Source organism: Trichechus manatus, unplaced genomic scaffold (genome assembly GCF_000243295.1).
Source record: "Trichechus manatus latirostris isolate Lorelei unplaced genomic scaffold, TriManLat1.0 scaffold00283, whole genome shotgun sequence".
NCBI lineage: Eukaryota > Metazoa > Chordata > Mammalia > Sirenia > Trichechidae > Trichechus > Trichechus manatus.
In genome coordinates, this window is record NW_004444219.1 from 215,090 (window position 1) to 231,497 (window position 16,408).

The 16,408-nt window shown below is 35.0% G+C and overlaps 1 protein-coding gene across 13 annotated transcripts in view; it reads left to right on the forward strand.

Annotated features, from left to right (window-relative positions):
• The window catches only part of SENP6 (SUMO specific peptidase 6), a 140,392-nt gene that overhangs the window by 58,094 nt on the left and 65,890 nt on the right, over positions 1-16,408 (forward strand). For 12 of the 13 annotated variants that reach the window (XR_002822916.1, XM_023725069.1, XM_023725068.1 and 9 more), the window contains 2 exons: positions 3,136-3,206; positions 11,160-11,305. Coding sequence is in view for 12 of the 13 variants with exons in the window: in XM_023725069.1 (XP_023580837.1) it covers positions 3,136-3,206; positions 11,160-11,305 (217 nt within the window). In the remaining variant the exon portion in view is untranslated. The remainder of the gene's footprint in view (positions 1-3,135; positions 3,207-11,159; positions 11,306-16,408) is intronic. The other variant, XM_023725071.1, reaches the window with a different exon arrangement.

Sequence of the window (16,408 nt, forward strand, 5' to 3'; positions counted from 1 at the left end):
AACAGAATGAAACACTACCCCGTCCTGCGCCATCCTCACATTCGTCGTTACGGTTGAGCCCATTGTTGCAGCCACAATATCAGTCTATCTCATTGAATATCTTCTTCTTTTTTACTGATCCTCTACCAAGCATGATGCCCTTCTCCAGGGACTGGTCCCTTCTGATAACATGTCCAAAGTACGTGAGATGAAGTCTCACCATCCTTGCTTCTAAGGTGCATTCTGGCTGTACCGATCCAAGACAGATTTGTTCGCTGTTCTGGCCTGTCAAAACCCATTACTGTTGAGTCAGTTCTGACTCATAGCAACCCTATTAGACAGAGTAGGTTTCCAAGGAGCAGCTGGTGGACTCAAAGTGCCAGCCTTTTGGTTAGCCGCCAAACTTTCAGCCACTGTGCTACCAGGGCTCCCGTTCTTCTGGCAGTCAGTGGTATATTCATTATTCTTCACCATCACCATAATTCAAAGGCGTCAACTCTTTGGTCTTCCATGTTCGTTGTCCAGCATTCATATGCATATGAGGCAATTGAGAATATCATGGCTTGGGTCAGGAGCACCTTTGTCCTCGAAGTGACATTTGCTTTTTAACACTTTAAAGAGGTCTTTCACAGCAGATTTGCTCAATGCAATGCGTCCTTTGATTTCTTTACTGCTGTTTCCATGGGCATTGGTTGTGGATCCAAGTAAAATGAAATTCTTGGCAACTTCAGTATTTTCTCTGTGTATCATGATACTGCTTATTGGTCCAGTTGTGAGGATTTTTGTTTTCTTTATGTTGAGGTGTAATCCATACTGAAGGCTGTAGTCTTTGACCTTCATCAGTAAGTGCTTCAAGTCCTCTTCACTTTCAGCAAGTAAGGTTGTGTCATTTGCATAACGCTGGTCGTTGATGAGTTTTCCGTCAATCCTGATGCCACACTCTTCTTCATATAGTCCAGTTTCTCAGATTATTTGCCCAGCATACGATTTAATAAGTATGCCGAAAGAATACTGCCCTGACGCACACCTTTCCTGACTTTAAGCCATGCAGTGTCCCCTTCTTCTGTTGGAAAACAAAACTTTATTTGCCCTATTTGTATAGAGAAACACTTAACGAATATTGAATACAGAGTAACCATAACATTTGGAAATGTAGGCAAATATTCATAATAGTTTAAGCAGTGTTTGGTTCAGTGCACTATGTCAAATTGCAAAGAACACTGCATTAATGCAGCATTTTCATCAGTCCTTGCACATGCATCAGATGATTTATGCCAGTTTTTTTACTGAATAAACCTATACCTTTAGCATACCCTAGAGAAATAGTTAAGCAGGTTCAAACTGTAAAAAAAACATTAAATATTTTTATTTCCAGATTTTGTGACCACACTATAACTGTCAAATATTTTTCTTACTGATAATTTTTAGTATCATTTAAAAATACTTATGTTTATGTCTGCCACTATTTAAAAAATATACACTACACTGAGAGTTACTAGAGTTTACCATAGCAGTATCATATTTCTCTTCAGATTGTTATTGCCTGTGTTGCATTTTAAAGTTAGTGTCTTTAAGTGTCAAATTATAAAAATTAGAGATTATAGTTATTTGATTTAAAGATAATATTATATTCTGAATATGAAAATGTATGATATACAAAAACATACATTTTATGTTAAGCCTGATATAGCATAATTAGGAGCTGAAAATCTATTACCTTCGTAGCACTACTACATTAAGAGAATTTCTCATCTTCACAAATCTTAAAATTCTGCCAAGGTGGAAGTTGGTACTGATCCAGTTTGCCTGGGTTCGGATTCTGGCAGTGCCATTGAATAGTTGTACAACCATGACCAAGTTAATTAACCTCTTTGTGCCTCAGTTTTCTCATCTTAAAATGCTAATACTAGTATATACATCATAAGATTATTGTGAGGATTTAATGATATAAAGCACTTAGATATAAAGGATTTAACAGATACAAAGCCCTTAGAACAGTACCTGGCACATGGCACTTAATAATTGCAAACTGCTATTATAACTACAGTGCTATCACTACTGCTGTTTACATTTTGTTAAGTGCTTTGACTTTTACAGAGTAAGAGAAACCCTTACAAGAAGATTCTTTTAGGATTTTGATTAATCCTCACGTTACTCTGTAATGAATAGATATTGATTACTAGTGTGAATAGATTTCCAAATCGTGGAAAGCCTCTTCCCCTTTTTTAATCATTAGTCAAATAAAATTGGAATATTTGTAGAAGCTTTTACTTAGAGTGGGAAGGTATCTAGTATTGTAGCTTCCTGGTTTGTTGCACTTGTTGCAGTTCTCTTTATTTAACGCTTTTATCCCGTAATTAGCTATAGGTTTATTTGGGTTCCCCCCCACCAAATTAGTACATATTTGGAGTTAAATAATATTTAGGACCCTTATGAGAACTGTGTTCAAAATCCTGGAAATCCTGCTGTATTTGAAATCTGACAATAAATAATACTTTTAAACAAGTGTGTTTACGTCCCCTGCCATAATACAGTCATGTTAAAAGACTAAAAGTACTTGTTCTATGATGCTGGTTTTATATGTAACAGTTATTGGACTGATTTTGGAATTGTGTCAAGACCAATAACATATTCAGCATTTACTGCATTATTCATTGGTGTTTTCTTAAATCATTAAAAAACATTTAGGGCAAAATTGGCAAATTTTGAGTATCATTATAAGTGGATAATTTTTTCAAAAATAAGATGTGTGACTATGAAATATTATAAGTTCCTTTTTAATGTAATGTTTATATGCTGATTATGAAGGCAATTCCAAAAGAAATATTGTAAAGGTTTGTGCATTTTGAGAATAACTATAGCTTTCCAAAGTGAATAGTTTGAAAGAACAATAATTTGGATTCATTTTCTAAATATTAAGCAACCTTCTTACTCTGGGCTCTGATAGACTGACAATCTAAAGTATAGTTACTGCCTTCGAAGGTCTTATATTAAATTTTAATATATAAATGTAGTTCAGTCTTATTATTTTGTATCACTTTTTACATGGCAAATAAGCCATAATTTGCTTTTAATAAATGTAAGTATGGCATCTGCTTTTTGTTTTGAAAAATATGTTTTCTGTTAGAATTAAACTATGTAAATTTCCTTTTGTAGGAAAGAGTACCCACCTCATGTCCCAAAAATCGAAATTAATCCTGTAGGGTTAAGTCGGCCCCACAGTGTTGGTAAGTGTGCAGTTTTACTTTTTACGCCTGTAAAGGGTTTTTGAATTGTTATATGAAAGGTGTAGGTAGGGAGGTAACGTTGGGTTTAGAGTATTGTCAGATATAATAGAAATATGCAGAAAGCCGTTTTTTATTCCCCCACCTCTAATTTGAGAATTTCTTTAATTGTGACCTGAAATGATCAGTTAGTTTTATGATCAGGTTATTCCAATTTGAAATGTCTTGATTATATTAGCATTTTTGTCATACTAAAAGTCCAAATGTTAATTATCAGTGGACTATAGCTTTAAATTTGCGTTTTATTTAACTATATTATAATGTTGTATTATGTTAATTGTCTTTTCTTTAAGTTGTTTTAATTCTAAAATTTAAACTGCATTAGGGAACCACTGAATTAAAAAGGAATAATCCTTACTTGATATGATCATGGTAGTAGGACCTTACCTGATACGATTGTGATAATAGATGTTAGAAACCCAATGTGAGTAGGTATTTATAATTACGTTTAAGTAATTCTTAATACAGTGATATTGATGAAAAAATAAAATAAAGGCTAGTAACATTTATGAAAAATGTTTCACCATCGAATTGATTTTCATCATCTAGAGTAGTGATTCTCAATGTCTGTGTATCTAGTTTGTCCCAGGCGTTTGTCTAATTAAATAGTACTGAAGGCTCTTATTATTCAAAATCTAATGATTTTAAGGAGCCCTGGTGGTGCAGTGGTTGTGCACTCAGCTGCTAAGTGAAAGGTTGGCTGTTTAAACCCTCCAGCTGCTCTGTGGGAGAAAGATGGTAGCAGTGTGTTTTTGTAAAGATTACAGCCTTGGAAGCCTGTGGGCAAGTCTAGCCTGTCCTTATAGGTTCTCTATGAGTCAGAATCAAGTTGACGGCAGCGGGTTTGAGTTTATGGTTTCCAGATAGCAAAGAGCTTGGTTTTAAAGCACCCATATTCTTTTTCTAAATTTTTTTTTATTATGCTTTAAGTGAAAGTTTATAATTTAAGTCCGTTTTCTCATAACAAAAATTTATACACACATTGTTGTGACCCTAGTTACTCTCCCTACAATGTGACAGCACACTCCTCCTTTCCACTCCAGATTTCCCTTGTCCATTCAGCCAGCTCCTGTCCCTTTGTGCCTTCTCATCTCACTTCTGGACAGAAGCTGCCCATTTAGTCTCATGTATCTACTTGAGCTAAGAACCACACTCCTCCCGAGTATCATTTTATGTCTTATAACCCAATCTAATCTTTGTCCAAAGAGTTGGCTTTGGGAATGGTTTTGGTTTTGGGCTAACAGAGAGTCCGGGGGCCATGTCTTTCAGGATCTCTGCAGTCTCAGTCAGACCATTAAGTCTGGTCTTTTCACTAGAATTTGAGTTCTGCACCCTGCTTTTCTCCTGCTCCAACAGAGACTCTCTCTGTCGTGTTCCCTGTCAGGGCAATCATTGTGGTAGCTGGGCACCATCTAGTTCTTCTGGTCACAGGTTGATGGAGTCTCTGGTTTATGTGGCCCTTCCTGCCTCTTGAGCTGATGTTTTCCTTGTGTTCTTCATTCTCCTTTGCTCCAGGTGGGTTGGGACCAATTGATGAATCTTAGATGTCCACTTGCTAGCTTTTAAGACCCCAGATGCCACTGACCAAAGCGGGGCGTAGAACATTTTCTTAATAAACTTTGTTATGCCAGTTGACCTAGATGTCCCCTGAAACTATGGTCCCCAGACCTCCATCCCTGCTACTCTGTCCCTTGAAGTGTTTGGTTGTATTGAGGAAACTTCTTGGCTTTTGTTTTTGTTCAGTTGGAAGCATCCGTATTCTTTTTCTGTTAATAACTTTGGGTGAAAATCTTTTGTACATATGTTGAATGTATCCCTATCATTAAGTCTAGTAGTTGTGGACACCTTCTTCAGTATTCATTCCATTATACCTTAAATTTTTATTGAATTCTTACTCTACTACATGCTGAGTTAAATGCTTTGGTTCATATTTAATTTTATCCTAGCTCCTATTCAAGATCCCTATAAGCTAAATTCAGCTCTTATCCACGTTTTGTATAGAGGAGGAAACTGAGGCATAGACGGATTACATAACTTGCTCAAGGACACATGGCATATGGAAGAGCTGGTATTGGTACCAAAGTTTGTTTGATGCCACAGCCCATGCTTTTAACCACTGTGCTGTTTACTGTTTTCTTCCTAGGTCAGAACATTATTTCTAATCCTTAGAGTACTATACAGCATTCCCGTTTTGCAGATGCATTTCAGAAAGATTAAGTGAATTGTCCCATTCATATAGTTTTAGATGCCAGTCAGCCAGGCTTACTAGAAATAAGTTTTAAAGCTTTTTCAGTAACATTTATTAATTCAGCAGATAAGAATAGGGGTTTTTGTAACTTTTTATTTTGAAATAATTTTAAACTTACAGAAAAGGCGCAAAAATAGAACAGGAAGTTCCTGTTTACCCTTTATCCACCTTTCCCTAATATTAACATCTGACTAATCACAGTACATTCATCAAAATTAAGAAACTAGTGTTAGTGTAATACTTTTAACTAAGCTGTAGACCTTGTTCAATTTCATGTTTTTCCATTAACGTCCGTTTTCTGTTCCAGGATCCAGTCCAGGATCCCACATTCCATTTAGTTGTCATGTCTCCTTAAGTTCCTTGACACTTTTGAAGAGTAGTGATCAGATATTTTATAGAATAACTCTCAGTCTAATATTACGATTAGACTAAAGCAATGCATTTTTGGCAAGACTTCCACAGAAGTGATGCTGTACCCTCTCGGTGCATCATATCAGGGGTTACATGATGTTGATATGTTTTATTAATTGTGATGTTAGCCATGATCACTTCGTTAAGTTAGCATCTGATGGGTTTTTCCACTGTAAAATTACTATTTTTCTCTTCGTAATTAATAAAGATCTTGGGAGAGATACTTGGAGATGATGCAGATATTCCTGTTTCTTCTCAAATTTTTGCCTCTAAATTTAGCAAAAATTATTACCTGGTATTTGTCTGATGATGATTTCTTATTAATTTCTTTTACATTAATTAGAATTCTTCTGTGAGGACGAACTGTTTCTTCTCTATTTATTCAGTTATTTGCATCTGTAGACTCAAAACTAGTTTTTTGAAGCAGGATCTAGGTTCATATGTGTAGTTCATGTGGACAGTATTTTTAAACTTCAGGAGAGGAATATTGGTATACGTAACTGTAAGCTTTCTTTTCAGCTTCTTTTGTGTTAGGTAGGTGCATATCATATATACTAGGGTATGGAATGAATAACAATGCTATAATAATATTGCAAACATTGTTGCATGAAGATAGGGTTTTGTTTTAGAATTTCCTTTAGAGATAGTTTGAAAAGCATTCAGAGTTCAAACTCCCAGGATCAGTAGTTAACTGGCATAGCACCTGGAATAATTTTCCCCTAAAAATGAATCACTTGTCTTTCTACAGTTTCTAACACCCAAGGTGATTTTCTTTATTATTACATTTTTTCCCTTGATTTTGAATTTGAGGCATTTAATATGAATTTTGATAAGTTATAGCTATGTATCAACACTTATTAGCATTGATAAGCAGCTCTTTAGTATAAAATTAAAGCTTGTAAGCCATTAAGTATAATTTTTTATCAGACCACGTCTTTTTTTTTCTTTTTTTTTTTAAATGTTTAGTGTTCTTTCTGTATTTTCTAAACAGGTAGAATAACAACTATACATCTGTATAGTAAGATCTCTTTTTTCCTACATACTCTTTTTTTTTTGTTTCTTAAACTTTTTTGTTTTCCAGCCTGTTTTTCATAATCTTCTCAAAGAATTAATATATCTTATATGTTGTTTCTGAATGTACATTTTCCAATGTAACAACTTAATCACCTGATTTAGCCCTATTTAACTTACATTTAAACTAAGTTAGTTTATTTAAATATAAGAAGAAAAATATTCTCTTACTCTTAGCCACTCAGAGAAAGCTATTAGCATTTTGGTATGTAGATTTCTAGACTCTTTCTATGCATAAATACTCCTTTTTTTTTTTTTAAACACATTTCTACAACATACATTGTTCTGTAACTTGCTTTTGACTTTGCTATAATAGTATCTGGAGCCCTGGTGGCACAGTGGTTAAGAGCGCAGCTGCTAACTAAAAGGTTGGTAGTTCAGATCCGCCAGCCACTCCTTGGAAACCCTATGGGACAGTTCTATTCTGTCCTGTATGGTTGCTATGAGTCATGGTATCTTAATTCTGTACTCATTAAAAGATATTAGAATATCAGAGGAAAAGCCAGCATGGAAAACACAAAGGAAATTTAAGAATCAAATGGGCAGGAAGGAGCATGGAAACCAGACAAACAGAAACAGGAAATCCAGGGTGGAAATGGGGAGAGTGCTGACACATTGCAGGATTGCAACTAGTGTCATGGAACAATTTGTATATGATTTATTGAATGAGAAACTAATTTACCATGTAAACTTTCACCTAATGCACAATAAAATTTTCAAAAAATATAGATAAGTTGTCTATCATAGACTTTCTTACAATTTAATAGCTAAGTACCTTTAATCATTTTTTAATGAATGCATTGTGGCCGTTTATGTGCCATAATTTAAGTTGTTTTCAATGTTTTGATATTATAAATATTATGATTAATATACTAGTACAAATATTTTGTGTATTTGTTCTGTTATTTCCTTAGATCAAACCCCTGGAAATAAAATTGCAAGGACAAAGACTATGTACATTTTTAAGACTTTTAATATATTACTGTCAAATTGCTCTCCATAAATGTTGCCATCTCCCAAAAAACTGTATTTAGTTGCATGTTTTCTCCTACTGTTAAGCAACATTAAATAGTATCATTTTTTTAGACTTTGCCAATCTGATCAAGAAATAATATTCTTTTTTTTCCCCATACTGTCTTCATTACTCGTGAGGCATCTTATATGTTCAGTAGCCATTGAATTTCTTGTATTCATGTCTGCCCGTTTATTTATTGTGTCCTTTGCCTATTTATCACTTATTTATTAAAGCTTCTATAAGTTAGAAAATAACAACTCTTTTACCTTCTCTGGTGTAGATACTTTTTCATTTTGTGATTTTCATTTTACTTTCTTTCCTAGGGTTGTCAGATAGTACATTTTCATTTTAGTGTGGTCAAATCTATCTGTTTTTAAAGTTAGATTTACTTCTTTAGTACTGTGTTTAGAAAAGCTTTTCTTACTGTGGAATTCTAAAAATATTCACCTTTATTTCCTAAAAATACTTCTAGGTTTATTTTTATTTAGTTACGTTTCTTTGGTTTTGTAGAAATAAATTAAAAAATTGTTTTAACAACAGTCTTTCATTTATTTACTTTATTTTTCATCAATATATTTGTGTGAATGTTCAGGGATACCTAATATGATATTTAATGAATAGCTTGGTGAGTCGATTTCCACTATATTTTTTGCTCATGTTTTTGGAATTTTTTTTTTTCGCTAGTTTATTTGACATATTTTTAAAGTTTACATAATATGCCTTAAAGTTGATACAATTTATTTATTCAAGTTTGCCTTGTGCTGCTATTCTCTGATAATGTCTGTTCTCAGGAACTTCAAGGGCTAGAGAGACTACAAACTTGTGAACATGTTGTGTAGTTTGAATGTACTGTAATATAATAGTCACAAGTGTAAAATATGGTATCATAAAGGAGTGGTCATTGACCCTTTCTGAATGGTTGAATTAAGTTCTCACAAAAGAAGTGAGTAAAGCTGAGTTTTACTTATTGGAGCTTAACAGACCAAGTAGGGAGAAAAAGGTTTGAGGCTAATAAGAATGGAATGCAAAGGCACCATGGGTTGAAAGAGTCTGACCTATTTGAATAAATTACCTGTTTGGTTGGAGGATAGGGTGGAAGATAGATAGAGATGAAACTGAAGCAGTAGATTGTGACCAGATTGTAAAATGGTCTTTATGTCATGCTAAAGAGCTTTTACTAAATTCTGTATGCCAAACGAAAGTATAGTATATAGCCAAAAGTGATTTTTAAGGAGGGTGTACTGAGGATGTGATACATAACTTTAGTTTTATTTTATGTTGAAAATCAACCATAACAGCTACATGATGGAGAAAATTAACCATTTTTCTAGTTTGTCTTTCTCTTTTGAAAGACCATAAAAATAATTCAAAAGCAAATTCATAACTAAAATATAGTTGTGTTCTACCACTCTCTGGGTATATATTTTCTAACATATTAGTAATAACACAGAACCAAATTCTCAGATAAGAAACTTAAGGACCTTCTTTTTTCCCCTACCCCAAACTTCTATTTTGAAAATTTTCAAACATACAGAAAAGCTGAACTCTTATAGTAAATAGACATATATATCTACCACATAGATTCTACAGTTAACATTTTATAATACTTTATCACATATTTATTTGTCTACTCATCATTTTATCTACTACATGAATTCATCTTACTTTGTGGGTACATTTTAACAGTACTTTGTAGCCACCAGTACACTTCACTTCTAAACACTTCAGTGAGCATATTATTAACTAGATTTGAATATTGGTTTGTAGTTTTTTTCATCTTAAATAAAATTTGTATACAGTGAGATGCACAAATCTTAAGTGTACAATTCAGTACATTTTGACAAGTGCATGTACCTTCCTAACCCAATCCCCTGTGATGACATATTACAAATAGTATCATCGCCTCAGATAAGTTCCCTCATGTCCGTTCTCAATTAGTCACCACCCTTAACCCCCTCAGAGGTAATCATTGTTCTGATTTTTCCCAGCATAGATTAATTTTGGCTATTCTAGAACTTAATATGAAACTGGACTATATGAAGAAGAAAATGGCTTTGGGATTCGAGAAAAGTCATTAGCAACCTGAGATGTGTAGGTGGCACAACATTGCTTGCAGTAAGTGAAGAAAACTTGACGCACTGATGAAGGTCAAGGGCCACAGCCGCCAGTATGGATTACGCCTGATGTGAAGAAAACAAAAATTCTCACAACTGGACTGATAAACAACATCTTGATAAATGGAGGAAAAATTGAAGTTGTCACCTATTTCATTCTGTTTGGATCAACAATCAGTGTCAGTGAAGCAGCATTCAAGAAATTAAGTGATGTATTACATTGGACAAATCTGCCTCAAAAGACCTCTTTAAAGTTTTCAAAAGCAAAGACGCCACTGTAACAAGTATGATGTGCCTGACCCAAGCCAGGGTCTTTTCAGTCACCTCACATGCATGCGAAAACTGGACAGTGAAAAAGGAAGACAAAAGAAGAATTGATGAATTCAGATTGTGGTGTTGGCAAAGAATTTTGAATATTCTGTGGACTACCAGAAGAACGAACAAATCAGTCTTAGAAGAAATACAACCAGGATGTTCCTTAGAAGAGGATTGTGAGACTTCGACTTCCTTACTTTGGGCATATCATCAGGAAAAACCTATTGCTAGCAAAATACATCCTGTTTGGGAAAGTAGAGGGTCAGCAAAAACGAGGGAAACCCTCAGTGAGATGGATTGACAGACAATAACCACAACATTGAACTCAAACATACCAGCGATCGCAAAGATGGCACAGGACTGGGCAACATTTTGTTCTGTTATACATAAGGTCAACATGAGTTGGAGCCAACTCTGCAACAGCTAACAATAACGTAGAGACCAAAATTTATTAGTAGTTGCTAGAGGTGGGAGGGAGGGGGAGTCTTATCTTAGGGGACACTGAATTTTCATTAATGATGGTGAAATAATTTGGAAACAGATGTTGCACAGCATGATGAATGTCACTGAATTGTACATGTAAAAAATGTTGAACTGGCAAATGTTTTGTATGTATATTTTTACCGCATAATGTCTGAAAATATAGAACAGTATTTTTCATAGCTAAAATCAAGAATTTATAAAATTTAATTTTGATACTCTTTTTTCTCTTTTTCCTTTAGAGTGTATAATGAAGAAATCACAAGAGTCTGAATCACAATTGGAGCCTGAAATTAAGAGGAAAGTACAACAGAAACGTCATTGTAGTACTTATCAGTCTATGTCTTCTCTGTCTCCTGCTTCCAAAAAATGTTTAACCAATTTAGAGGTAGGTAGAGAAATTACTCTTTATTGCCAGCCAAACAATATTTTTATTAGTTTTTTTAGTACTTACTGCATTCTGGGTGGCCTTTTATCATAGGACTAGAAGAGACCTAGAGAGACATTATTAAGGCAATGTTCTGCTTTCAGATATACCACTGTTTTTACCTATCCAAAATATAGAATATTTTTTTTTCTGAAAAGAATTTAGTGCCTTCCTGAAACACACTCCAAATAATTGTTCTCAACCAGAAATTTTTTTGAAATTTTAAATTTATAGAAAAGTTTAAAAAATGATAGAAAGGCTATTTACATATCCTTTTCCCAGATTCCCCAGTTTTCCCCATTTGCTTTATCATCCATCTTCTCTCCCTCCCTCTCTCTCCTTTTTTCCTCCCTCCCACCCATCCCTGTGTGTGTGTGTGTGTATGTTTGTCTGTGTGTCTGCACCATTTGAGTATAAGTTGCAGGTATGATGCCCATGTAGTATGTGTTCCCTTTAAAAAAAAAAAAGACATTCTCCTGTGTAACTAGGAGTCCTGGTGGCGCAGTGGTTAAGAGCTTGGCTGCTAATCAAAAGGTCTGCAGTTTGAATCCCCCAGCCGACCCCTGAACAGCCTGTGGGGCAGTCCTCCTCTGTCCTATAGAGTCGCTATGAGTTGGAATCAACTTGACAGCAACGGGTTTGTTTGTTTTTAATGTAACCAGAGTACAGCTCTCAAACTTGGGAAAAAAACTATTGATCCCATATTGCCATTTAACCCACAAATTCCATTCTGATTTCACCTAAATAATGTCTTTTGTGAGTATAGGGATCACATGTTGCCTTTAATTGTCATGAATCTTTAGTCTTTTTCAATCTGGAATTTGTTCTTTAAGCTACTCTTGTCTTTTGTAACCTTGATATTTGTAAGGAGTATAGGATTTTATGTTTCTTCATGATTTATACGTTTTTCAAGAATGATGCTATAATCTCATTGCATCATATCAGGAGGCACATGCTGTGTAATATTAGCCATGATTAGGGGACTGACTGGATGGCAGCTAACAACAAGATGTTCTCTTAATAGGTGTTTTTATACTCATTGATTAATAAGACTTCTACTGTAAGGTGGAGCTTTCCCTTTTTCCCCATTTATTCATTTATTTATATCAGCATTCTTATTTTACTGAAAGTATTGTAGTCTGTAACTGTCATATCTATTTTTATGCTCAAGTTGTCCCAGACTTGGCTCATGGGAGTTTCTTCAAACTGTTGCCTGTTTCTTTTTGACATCTCCCTATCGTTCTTTCAACACTTCTTCCTTTTTGGTACAAGAAGTTGTTCTAGACTTACTTTGTATTTTCCTGTCCTAGCCCTAGAGACATGCATTTCTTTGAGGAGCTGTTGTTCCTTTAAGTGGAAGGAAGGTATTTGGGTACTAGCTATGCTCATTACTACGAAGTGCTCATTGTTTCTAGGTTGTCTCAGTGGGTAGAGCTGGGAAGTAATATGTGTGTGTACGTATTAATATTTAATACATATTAAAATCCATGAGTTCACACTGACAACTCCAGTTCTAGTCTAGTACCGCAGTGTTTATCTTAGCCTTTACCACTGTGCATTTTTTAACTCCCCTCTCTGGCATGAAAAACTAACTCCCATCATTGCCAGTGTATTTTACTTATTTGTTCAGTTTCCCTTTATGTGACTGGTCTTCTGGCACATCAGCCTGAGTTTGGCCCAAGACGTACTGGCATCCTTCTACTTGTTGGCCCAGATAAAGGAGGAAAGAGGAAAGCTCTTTCCCAGAATACCTCCCTTTCTCTACTGGACATGTTGACTGAAAGCTTCAGATGCTAGCTGGAAACTTCAGAATTTTTTTTTTAGTGCTGAAAATATATCTTCCTTCTTCTACTATTTATTCCCATGTCAATTGTTCTTATAGTCTTCTTAGTGGAGATAAAGAATAGCTTGTAGCCAGCCTCTGTGTCATTTTTTATTGTCTTCAACAAGGTTAATGATTTTTTTTCATATATAGTCTGTGAAATCCCCGACTGTTTACTGCTTATAAGAAAACAAGCCTTATTTTATATAATGAGATTAAATATTCTCAGGATGTTTAATAAAATATCATTGTCTAAATGGTGCCTCATCAAAGGCAGATTATTATTCCTATTAAGTGTGGTTGGTTATTTATTTATTTATGTATCAAGACTGGCAGATAGTATGTCATATGTGGTTTTTAATTATTTTATTTTGTAAAAGCCTTCCACTGACCAAAAGTGGAAAACGAAGACTTTAATCAGTCTTTATTTTCCAAAAGAAATTATATGCAACAAAAAATTCTTATGAAAATGTACTGCATTACTAAAAGTAACTGAGCCATGTTGAGATACGAGTTTTTAGATTGGTAGGTTGATAAGATTCTTAATTTTTTGTTTTTATCATGAAAAATTTAATATCTTACTTGGTTCAGCTGATCTGTATTTTGTTTCTAATTGTTACACACAGTTCCAAGGTAGGTGTTTCTTAACTAACGGACCAAATCCCAAAACCAAACCCGCTGCCGTCGAGTTGATTCTGACTCATAGCAACTCTGTAGGACAGAGTAGAACTACCCCGTAGGGTTTCTTTCCAAGGCCGTAAATCTTTATGGAAGTAGACTGCCACATCTTTCTCCCGTGGAGCAGCTAGTGGGTTCTAACGGCAGACCTTTCAATTACCAGTAGAGCGCTTTGACCACTACACAAGTAGGGCTCCTTTAGCTGATGTTTAGCTCAGGTTATATTTACTTACATATTTTAATATTGAGAATTTTAACTTTTTATTTACTTAGGGAATATACTTTCTACATGCTTCAGTACTAATTTTATATAGGGAAATATCTTTAAGTATTTCTTTTCCAGAAGTAATTGCTTTTTTTATTTAAATATGTCCCATTTATCTTTATTATACACAGTAAAATAGGGAGCCAATCATTGCCTGGTTTGGTCATATCTAAAAATTCTTAAAGTCAAAGTTTGCTTATATTTAGCGTACTCCCACTGTGGGAAATGGGACTTCATCTCTCACAGAAATGAACATCTTTGTACCTATTTGGGTACTCTACAGTTTTCTTTTATTTAAGCTGGAGGTTGAAATATGTCTTTGCTCATCATGAAAACTAAGTGTACCAGTAGGGCTTGTATTTTTCTTAGAGGATTGGCTGTTTTATCACAGGGTAGTAGATAGGTGGGACTACTTTTTTGTCTGTGGATTTCCCTTTCAGATGCAATGGGGACATGGTAACACATTTGCATTGTTTATATTTCATTTAAATATACCATTATTACCTTCCCTGATATTGAAAATAGACGAAAATATGGGGAGTGAGATAATCTGTTCCATATTTGTGTCTAACCAATTGTTTACATAGTTTACGTGTTAAGTATGCATTCTAAATACACAGGGCCCTATTGAAGTGTTAAGGGAAAAATTGCTTACGTTTAGACTCCACAAGATAACATAACTGAATTCTCCAGTGTACTGGCAGAGAAAGAGGTGTGCTCTTTTTTTATAATCTACATTATCTAGGGTAGAACCTTGGATAGGTAACATAACGTAATAGAAAGGCTTTGTCATGTTGAGCAAACAATTTCTTTCTCAGTTTCTCATCTGTTAAACAAGGAGATAAGACTAGAACGGCGGTCTTTAGACTTTTTTGCTTACATACTTTCTATATATTTTTGAAGTATAAGTTTACATACAACAAGATGCACAGAACTTAAGTGTTCCATGAATTTTGTAATTTTTATCTATCCTTGTAACCATATATAACTATCACCCACCAGTCAGTCCTCCTACAATCCCTTGATGACTTCTGTCACCATAGATCTAACAGAATTTTAAACAACTGTGTACTCTCTTACATATTTTTAAGTTGACATTTGTCTTAGTCATCTAGTGCTGCTTCAACAGAAATACCACAAGTGGATGGCTTTACAAAGAGAAATTTATTCTCTCACAGTCCAGTAGGCTACAAGTCCAAATTCAGGGCATCAGCTCCAGGGGAACGCTTTCTCCATCGGCTCTGGGGGAAAGTCCATGTCATCAGTCTTCCTTTGGTCTGGGAGCTTCTCTGCGCAAGAACCTCAGGTCCAAAGGACGCGCTCTGTTCCCATCACTGCTTTCTTGGTGGTATGAGGTTCCTATATGTCTCTGCTCGCTTCTCTCTTTTATATCTCAAAAGAGATTGCATTAAGACACTGATCTTGTCAACCTCATCAGTATAACCTTATCACAGTGATAGAATTTACAACATGAGGAGATCACGTATAATCTCATCATAGTGGTAGAGTTTACAACACATAAGGACATCACATCACATAACACAATCATACAATACTAGGAATTATGACCTAGCCAAGTTGCTACACACATTTTTGGGGGGATACAATTCAATCCATGACAACATTCAACCTTTTTTATCTTAAGTTCAAATAAATAGTCGCACAGGATGTAATCTGACACAGTGAAAGGTATAATATTTTGATATTGGATTTTTAAATCACTCTCCTCATATATGGATCTAGTGCTGTCCAAATACCATAGCCGTTGATACCATCTCTTTATGCTTGCTCATTCTATCATATTTCATTGTTACAACAGATACTTATTTCCTATAAGACTCAAAAGTGTTAACAAAAAACTTTCTCCTTGGTTGAGTTATCTTAGTTATTGTCATTGTTAGTTGCTGTCAAGTCCAGTTTCAACTCATAGCAACCTCATGTGATAGATTAGAACTGCTTTATAGGATTTCCTGGGCTGTAATCCTTTTTCTTTTAACAGAAGCATATCACCAGACCTTTCTCCCGAGGGGCCACTGTGTGGGTTCAAACAGCCAACCTTTTGGTTAGCAGCTGAGTGCTCAACCGTTGTGCCACCAGGGCTCCTTAAAAACAAAGTTAAAATACAAATCATATTTTTTAGGCGCACAGTGTTGATCAAAACTATATTGTTAGGAGTGCTTGGATGGTGTAAACAGTATGATGAGCTACTAACTGAAAGGTTGGAAGTGTGAGTACACCCAGAGGCACTTTGGAAGAAAGGCCTGGTGATCTACTTCTGAAAAATCAGCCACTGAAAATC